Source organism: Etheostoma cragini, chromosome 22 (genome assembly GCF_013103735.1).
Source record: "Etheostoma cragini isolate CJK2018 chromosome 22, CSU_Ecrag_1.0, whole genome shotgun sequence".
Lineage (NCBI taxonomy): Eukaryota > Metazoa > Chordata > Actinopteri > Perciformes > Percidae > Etheostoma > Etheostoma cragini.
This window is the reverse complement of record NC_048428.1, coordinates 15,682,643-15,692,376: the sequence shown is the minus strand read 5'-3', so window position 1 is coordinate 15,692,376 and position 9,734 is coordinate 15,682,643. Positions and strand designations below refer to the sequence as shown.

Genomic DNA, 9,734 nt, shown 5'->3' with positions numbered 1-9,734 from the left:
ATATATATATATATATATATATATATATATATAGTATTTTGCTGGTACTCACAGGGTATGGTCATTAATAGGACGGTGGTACAGTTCTCCATCATGAATGCTCACCCCTTGGTCAGGGGACCAGAGAAATGCGTGGATTGTGTCCAAAGAGGAGTCGATCCCCTTCCAACAACAAGTGTCACCGCCTTCAAAATCGCACCATTCCTTCACTGAATCAAGACATGAATAAATTAAAATAAAAAACTACTGAAGGGACGAGCAGAAAAGACAGACACAGCACTGTGAAAACATTACAATGCAATGATGAAGGCTTTCTATGTAGACATCCTGAGAATACAAATGTTTTACCACAGTTTAATTCATCTGAACCATCAGAACAATCCCGTCTGAAGTCACACACTTTGCTGTTGGCGACACACTCTCCATGTGCCACACACACAAACTCTCCATCAAGGCAGCTGTGGGGCTGAACTGTGGGAGCTGGAGTGGTCACTGCAGGGTTTGTGGTATTCGTTGTGGGGAGCTCTCCTGGAACAAAGCACGGTAAAAATCACAAAGCAAGAGGTGAAATAAAAAATAAGGGAATACATTGTCAAACAAAGTTCTTACTTTCTGTTTTAGCATAATCCTTTACCTTCATATGGTTCGCAGTCCAGGAAGGAAAGGTCGTCAATGGCAATGTCTCCATTAAAATCATCTCCAACTGTACCTTCTACCAAAATCTGACAAAAGAGAAAGCAAAAATAAACACAGGGAGATATTTTTAGTAAGCCTCGCCAGTTAATAGCATATTGCTGGAACACCTAATTGGCATGCGGTCATCATTCATTAATGTTTATTTGCACATGTGAAATGGTCTACATTTACGCAGTTATTCCAGTTCCATTAATATACAAAAACAAAACACCAAAACCGTCCCAAAACACTTAAGATTTCTTCATGTGGGGTTTTGATTAATTGACTGATTGATTTTATTTCAAATATGTAAAGAACAGAACAGCAGACAAGACATAAAAACAAAACTAATCAATAACAACAAATAACAACACTGTTAACACTTGATGATCTGTTTACATATCCTAAAAGAAGTGGGAAGAAGTATAAACTTTTTTAATCCCACCCTGTGTGTACACAATTCAATAATTCTGAAATCTACCCGCTTTCCAAGTGTGAATGTGGACTCTATCCGTCATACCCAAAATCAATTTCAAATTTACATTGATTATTTACAAAACAGAGGAACATAAATGAGGAAAGAAAAAATTTCATTAACTCATAACCGTAAATTACTAAAAACAACATCATTAATAAAAATACAACTGTAACTAAAACGCAACCCCAGAGAATACCGAAATGGATACAACAAAAATCAGCCCTTCTTTCTCCCTGAAACCCGTGCAAACCATGTCCATACTTATATTTTAAACTGCTTAATGTTTGGACATTGCTTTTGTTCCACCTGTAGACTGTTCCATAGCTTTACTCCAGAAACTGAAATGCAGAAACAGGATTGCTTTGTTTCAAATACTGTTTAAATGTTTGAGTGTATTTTCTTGCCTGCTTAACAGCAAGCGTTGCTAAACTGAACTTTAAGTTTTATCAGCAGCTTTCAAATGCAACAAAGTCATTGGCTAAAATATAATTTCCTCAGATGAGTTGTCAGTTGACTTTGTGCCAAGAAGTGGAACAGAATTTGGAATTCTGCAGATGCTGTTACTGTAGTAATCAAATCAGCACTTGTGCGCACTGCAGAATACAGCTAATCTAATAAACAAAGGATGCCTGTTAAATGTTTTATTTGAAGCACTATCTGGAAGAGGCACCATGTGAGTATTTAGCATGAATCAAGCAGCAGTTCTTCAAACATGTTTTGAAATATTGTTTCCAATTGCTGCCTAGGCAAACAGCTTGTCTTGGAAACAATTTCATTAACCTAATGTTGCTAAGATCATTACTGCTTTTTACATGCATTTCTTTGTATATTAGATGTGGCTATACTGGTCCTTAAATCACAAACACAAATTCAGGAGTAAAATATCTTGATGTCAAATCATTATACTTTATCATTTTGTGGCAACGTGCCCACTGCGGTAGCAAGCACAGTCTGAATTCCATTCCTCAGTGTCTCTTTATTTCCATTTGACCCTTTCTGCAGTCAGTTAACTTGACAAAAAGAGCTCCTGTTTTCAATGCCATAATGGAAGAAAAACTCTTTACCTGCCTGTCAAGTTCCACTCACTCGTGAGTAATGACAGCAGAACATCCATCTTGAGGGATTGATGTCAGGCATTGGAGCTATTGGACAGATCTTCATCATGCAACGCTGCAGTGCACTTTGTAACACAAACTCTTTGCTTCACTAGCCTTTCATTGTTGCCTGCCAGGGGACTGTGTTTACCTGTAGCTCACGTCTGCCTTTAACTACACAAGGGGAACTGAAAGCAAATGATTTAAGCGGGATGTGATGTGACTACAAGTGGTATTGTGTTTAAATAGTATATAATGAATATATAAAGAAATTAAAACTAGCTCCACTTTAACCAGCTTACAGTAATAATTCAAGATGGTTGTTAATTACAATGACAAACTTGTCTTCAATGTTAATTATTAAATTTCTTAAGTAATGCAAGGGATGTGAAAGGAATATCTGAAGCATATTCTGTCTTTCTACTCATTGCAAAGTAAGAAATAACATTTGATGACAGAAACACCCTGTACACACGCAATGAGCCTACTCTATAAAGCAAAAGTCTCAACACACATAAAAAAATATTTATTCCCCATTTTGGATCACTTTCTGGAGCATTATAGTTACCTGAAACGGCCGAGCGCTGGAGAGGTAGACAGTCTTTCTGTGCCATAGGTTTCCTTGGTCTCCATATCGTACCCACAGCATATGCCCATTCCCTGTAGCGCTGGTCCTGAGGTACACAGCCAGAGAGAACACATGTGAGCCGTACATGTGATAATGGAAACGGAAAGCACAGTGGTGGCGGGAGCTGGACGGGTGCTTGCTGCGCTGGTGGGTGGGATGGAAGACTCTGCTCAGCAACACGGCTGTGTCTTTGAACTCCTGGGGCACTGAGGACTCAATGTAGAGGTAGTGGCCATAGCTGGTGCCCAATGTGTGGTCCTTCCAGGGCCCCGTGTTGAAAGACGGAGTGGGGCCATGGATGCGGGTCCAGTCAAAAACATCTCTTCCACTCTGTTCTTGCTTCCAGCTGCACAGCCCATGTTCAAAGTTACACTGCAGCTCTGGAGCTGTGAGACATGACAAGAAATTAACAAACACTGGTGCCAGAAAACTTCGTTTTGAGACATTTGTACTCTACTTGACTATTTACTATCATTCATATAATAGTATAACATCAAAGTAAAAAAAATTCTGTATGAGCACTTTCACTTTTGATACGAGTACAAGTACATTTGGTTAAAATGCTTACTTATACTTTAATTCAGAACTTTTTACTTGCACATTAGTGGTGTATTTTATATTGCAGTACTAGTACTGAACTGATGCAGCATTGCACCCTTGTCAGACATAGCTAAATCTGGCGTCTACCTTGCCCACAATGCAACTTGAACACTGACTGTTAAGACTAAGATTGTGAGTGTTGCATGTGTGCAGTGACTCAAGCTGCTAGTCAGTTTTCAGCCCAAACCAACGCAAGTGACATCACTTGAGGTAATGTATTGTGTTTTGGAGCCTCACAAAGGCTTTATGTAACTTTTTCACATATACAGTGGTACTCGAGAACTGTAAACAGACGTTGTGTAAAATTGGTGGAGTTCCTCTCAAGTAAAAGGACCTGAGTATTTCTTCCACCACCAAATAAATAAGTAACCAAAAGAGACACTCACAACATCCCTCCTCATCAGATCCATCCCCACAATCATCCACAAGGTCACAGCGCTGCAAGTGATCCACACATGCCTTGGTGTGCACGCAGTGGAAATGTGTGTGTGCGGGGCACACCACCGCTGCAGGGGGCAGTGAACAGTTCTTGAAGGTGATATCATCCAAGGCGGAGACCCCATCAAATAATCCAAGGCTGATTTTAGCCAGAGCGATCTGGAAGGGCTGGGTGATGCGTCCCAGCTGTACGGTGACCTGATTCCAACGGGGTCCTTGGTCATACACAGTCGTCCATATAACAGTGTTGTTTAGAACTCCATTGATTCTAAGGTACATGTCTGCAGCCCCCACGGACATCCCTGAGTTATAATGCCTGAAGATGAGGAGAGAGATATGGAAGCCAAAATGTTACTGACTATAATATTCCAGCCCAGCAATGTGTGCATTCTGTGGTATTATACTTTTGAAGTTACTTTCGCACACATTCCTCTTGTGATAATGCATCTGCTTGCTGTATATAAAACATGACTGATTTTGATTACTCTGCAGAAGAAAGAAGAAAATGTCGTTTATAAAATGCCATCGCCTGTTTGCAAAGAGAACCTACAAAGAGTACCTTCAATCATCCAGTGGAAACATAAAATCTGTCATTTGACTTTTAGGGGTCATAAAGATGTCAAAACATTACAGATTCAGATGCGTATCTTCTCATTATGTGTGACTGTGAAAAAAGAGATGCTGAGAGAGCAGAGCTGAGGCAGGTGAAATGATGGTTGGAGGAAAGGGAAACAGATCAAAGAAAAACACAAAAGTCTGAAATTCCAAGTTGTACAACTTTTATAGAGTGGAGGAGGAAGCTACAGTTTGACTCTCACCAAAAGGTCATGGTACACCCAGAGGCTGATTGTTTGAACCAGGGTCCGCGGAGAACAGCCCTTGGATAAAGACTGCTACTGTTCTTCAATATAAACATGAAGTGGCCTGTAGTGAGTAAGAGGACAATTACTATTAAAACCATAATCAGCATCTACTGTGTTAGACAAACCCCCACTTTGCTGCAAACAACATGTTCCACCAGACACTGAATCATCTTTAAAACAGCTAATACTTCTGCAAAACTGTAATGGGTAATATGATTTCACAGAGATTAAAACAAAGTTTTAAAAAGCTAAAACTGTTTAACAGCTAAACAGCTCCCGAAGAAACGCCTTTGTTGTTGTGCCAGATGGGTCAATTTCATCCTTTCAGAAATATCTCTCCTTCTGGGATTTTCATGCACAACAATGTCTAGTGAGTAGGAATCATGGGAATAACAAAACAGTTTGTGTCAACTGCAAGTCACCATGCCAACAGAGTCCTGTTGATGAAACAGGGTAGAGACAATGGAAAGGCTTGTTTGGTAACAGCCAGGCTGCAAATGTGCAAATAGCTGCACGTTGCAGCAGTGATGTGCAGACGGCCATTTCATTTCACACCACTCATCAAACCATGCTAGGTTACACTTCTGCACACAAAATGGAGATGCACCTCCTTGTAAACAATGCTGTTAGTTACTGCCTTATTTAGCTATGTGCAATAACATACTTTGACATCAGTAAGTTTAATAACAGGTATAACAGAGTTTTAGCTTTAGCTGAAGCTCATCAGCTAGGTAAAGTGGTGAAACAAATGTGAAACCTAAAGTAGATACGATAATCATAATCTTTTGGGGGAAATTCCCTTGTTACAGCGGGACAAAAATGGAAGTCAAAGATGCTTTATAACAATCTCTTTCTCAAACCTTTCTGTTACTGTGTTTTGTGTGTCCATTCTGCCCGATGCTGCACAGTATAGGGTGGTAGTGTGTTGAAGTTGGAAAGTTTTCTTGGCTACTAATAGGTGTCTTACTGACAAATAAACAAAGTTTGAACACCACCCATATCTTCAAATTGTTTTAAATCTTTAAATGGTCACGGTCATATTCCCCGAAAAGATGCTCCCACCAGGATATGTGTAATTTCACAAAGCCTGAAGCACAAAAAAAAGCTTCCCAGAAACGTAAAAGGGACTCACTTTTCACAGTATGTTCACACAATGTATATAACAAAACAACAGATGATGTTGCTAAAACTGCATGATATTGACAAATCAAATCACAACAAGATAGTTTGTTAAATCCATCCTAATAGTTAAATGATTTCTGGAGGTAAGACGTGGAGAAAAGCCTGCGTATAAAGATGTGGTGAGGCATTATACACCGTAACATGTTGTTAAACATAAACCTAGGTGACAACAGCATAGTGATGTGCATTCCAGGGAATGATGGGGTGTTAATGTGCAGAATGGGTGCAGCATGTGTTAATTTCCTTTCTATTATTCAGATGGCTGAGAAAGTTTTTCTCCATGAAGCGCTTATCTTTCAAAACGCAGACAAGGGATTTTCTTTGCTTACACAAAACTCTCGATTTTATCTGTAGATAACATTATCTTTTGTTGGTTATTTCAGATCAAACACCCGGGACACATTCAAATAATCTCTTGGGCTCATATCCTCTATTTCTATTTTTATTCCAGTACCTAGTGATGGCAACGTTCTTTGTCATGGTTGGTAATGTGTTTTCATCTTTTGTACTATATGTATAATGGTTGGTGAAGCTGCTGGGAACACAGAAGGAATTTCAATGTAAACTGATAATAAAGTTGTATTGTGTCATATGTTGCATATGGAAGCATTGCTACTAGACATCCTTTATGATGTTTTTGTTTCTTTACCCTCAGTGCTGTTTGTAGAGTGGTCTAGAGGTGGTGGGTGGTAGTCTAGAGGTACGTCCACAGTAGAGCCCCTGACCCAGTCAAAGCCATCACCAAGGGTGAGCTCGTACCAGCCACAAGATCCACTGTCAAAGTTGCACTCAGAGGCTGAATGAGTAGAAAGAGAGACCTAAAGTTAATTCTTGTGTGTGATATTCACTAAAAGCTCCAGAAAAGCTACTGATGGACCATGTAAACAATGTGATGTATGTGTTCAATTCTGTTTCCAAGGTCAAGAGTCCATTTTTAAACCAACAGGGATGAGAAGTCAGTGCTCTGAAAAATCGAAATTCAAATATGCACAGTTTCATGACAAATGGGTAAACTCCATATGCTGCAGAAGATTGTGTGATATGACCAAAAACTGTTAAATCATTAGAATAAAAGATTAAGCCTTTGTACATAAAAACTTAGCTGGAGAACCACTACTCACAAGGTACGTTTTGCCAACTGACAATACAATCAACAGTTTAAATCCGTCAACTTTTGGACCTAGCTTTATTTTTTATTCATTTGAAAATTGGTCGTCACAAAATAAAACCTTTTTGATTGTTATGTTATTTGTTATAGTCCGGTGTCTCTATGTAAGTAACAATTAGGATATCAAAAATTGAAACGGGAATACAAACTTCTCTCCACTTTGACACTTTTTGGACCTTGTGAGGAGATTGTTTTGTCAAATGATAAAATTAAGATTTTTCTTAAAGCTATAGTGTGTTGTTTCTGCATCCCCCATGAGGAATTCTAAGTAATGAAACCAAAACTGTCAGTGCGACCACATGATACAAGCTTTCGGTGACCCTGTGCGCTGATACTTTTAATTAGTTTTGTAGCAACTCATTTAGCAATGGCGTGAATGTAACGGATGTTCAACATCAAAAGGTTATCCAATAAAACTTTAACATGCTGGATTAACTCAGCCTACACTGACAAATCAAATGTAAAATATCAGAAAACAGATGAAGTTCTAGTTAAAAGTGGGCAAGAAATCCAAACCAGGGAACACTCAATTTAAATGTCAGCCATTGCTGTCATACTGGCAGATAAATATATATTCCAAAACTGCTTTTGGTGAAGCGTACAAATAGGATGTGTGTTATTTGAATGGGTTACTTGGCAACAAGGTTCTTACGGCAGCTGGCTTCATCCTCTCCATGGGGACAATGTGGGGTGAAGTCACACACTTTGCTCTCCTCGATGCACTCGCCACTGCCACAGGCAAACGACGAGGGAGGGCAAACAGGAGGAGGTACACTGCTCTCTGTCACAGGAATCAAAAATGAAAGATTAATACATTCAATCATATCTCATGTGGACTCACCAGATAGTAAGAGCTAGCAAGTGATTGTATCATTAAAGAACACTCATTGGAGGTCATGGTGGAATAATATAGATGAGCTCAGCTACGGTACGTGAAGAGTCAGTACATTAGCTGCGTTATGAAAGTTTAGATGCTTTGAAGTTCAGATCAATTTGATCAATAGTAAGCCTGAGAACTCCTCTCTTGAATGAACTCAATTCTGCTTATGAGGCGTATTTGAAACATAAGGGAAAAATCTTCCGTTATATACACGAGGTCTCCAAACTGCATTTACTTATAGAAAGAATAAAGAGTCTCCACTTAACAGATTTAAAGGGGGAGAAAAGTAAGCAGTATTAATTAATTGACTTTTTTGCATGTAAATGGACTGTTTCTTATATAGCGCTTTTCTAGTGTCAACAACTACTTAAAGCGCTTTTTCATACACTGTGGCCAAGGCTGCCGTACAAGGTGCCACTTGCTCATCAGATTAACACTCACTCAAAGCATCAGGAAATCGGGGCTCAGTGTCTTGCCCAAGGACACTTCAACATGGGACTGCAGGGCCTGGGATCAAACTTCTACCACTGAGCCACAGCCTCATTACACAATCAGTAAATTAATATGATACAATGATTAAGGGTCATGTTTACGCTCGACAGTGAGGTGCTCTGTCATGCAGATGACTACTATTTATGGTGTCATATGTCATATACTAAATAAATGTTTAAGAGAAGGTATATCCGAATCTGGAAAGAAGACAAACATAATTCTCTTAACAAAAGATGGCAGATTAGCATTTACTAGTGAAAACAGGAGACCCATTATTATTTTCCCAGTACTAAGCAAACCGAAATAATTTCATTCGCAAATACAAGATTATTATTTTGACTTTAATGTTGTAAATATAGTTTAGACACAAATGACAGGCAAGACAGGCAGAAAACTCTAGGATGACATGCGCACTGGATTTTAGCACGGCATTTGATGTTATAGACGAGGATCTTTTAATTGGTAAACTAGAAGGCTATGAATTTAGGCCAAGCACTCTCTCATTTAATAAGCGCTTTCATTCATGCAGAGCACAAAGGGTGTATTACAAAGGCAGCATGTCTAACTGTAAAGGTATAGACTGTGGCCTTCTGCAGGGAAGTTGTCTTGGAAGATTTCAGTAAACCATATTTACCTTGGCATCAGCTAATCCGTTATTAATAAATGAATAAATACAGTAGGGCAGAGATTTTGATGTGTAGGTCAGAGAAAAATTATTGGGAATTTCAATTAGGTAAATAAAAGGATGTCCATTATAAATAACATGGTGGCCAGCTTATTCCCAAAACATGCAGAGACACTCACACATGTAAAGAGTGTGATTTATAATAAAAGGGTGTAAAAGACGCGACAGATGTACAACAAATCAATTGGCTGTATAGTAGATAGGATGAATAATAAAGGACATGGTACATACAGTAAAGAATCCTCTAAGTGACCATAACGTCATGTAGTTCGCAAATTAGATGTGAGCTGGAGCTTTGACTGTAATAAAAAAGGTTTAATGCATTTTATATCTCACACAGTTTGGAACTCAGCTCTCGCTTTAGTCCCTTTTTCCAAGACCAGGACGGACTCCGCATTGTTCCTCTTCAACCCTCCTTTCCAGCACCTTGGAGCAAGCTTTACCAGGGAGACTGAGAAGTGTGATACCCCTGTTATTGCAACTCACTACTCCTCGGCATCAGCTCAACCTCCATCAAAAGGCTCCAACTGGTTCAGAACTCAGCTGCACGA

The 9,734-nt window shown here is 39.2% G+C and overlaps 1 protein-coding gene across 2 annotated transcripts in view; it reads right to left on the bottom strand.

Moving 5' to 3' along the window:
• Positions 1–9,734, bottom strand: part of malrd1 (MAM and LDL receptor class A domain containing 1) — a 46,498-nt gene that overhangs the window by 29,511 nt on the left and 7,253 nt on the right. For both annotated transcript variants that reach the window (XM_034862003.1, XM_034862004.1), the window contains exons 6-13: positions 7,779–7,907; positions 6,608–6,754; positions 4,732–4,837; positions 3,862–4,229; positions 2,816–3,261; positions 635–722; positions 349–528; positions 53–209 (exon numbers count right to left, since the gene is read on the bottom strand). In XM_034862003.1, the coding sequence (XP_034717894.1) occupies positions 53–209; positions 349–528; positions 635–722; positions 2,816–3,261; positions 3,862–4,229; positions 4,732–4,837; positions 6,608–6,754; positions 7,779–7,907 (1,621 nt within the window). The remainder of the gene's footprint in view (positions 1–52; positions 210–348; positions 529–634; positions 723–2,815; positions 3,262–3,861; positions 4,230–4,731; positions 4,838–6,607; positions 6,755–7,778; positions 7,908–9,734) is intronic.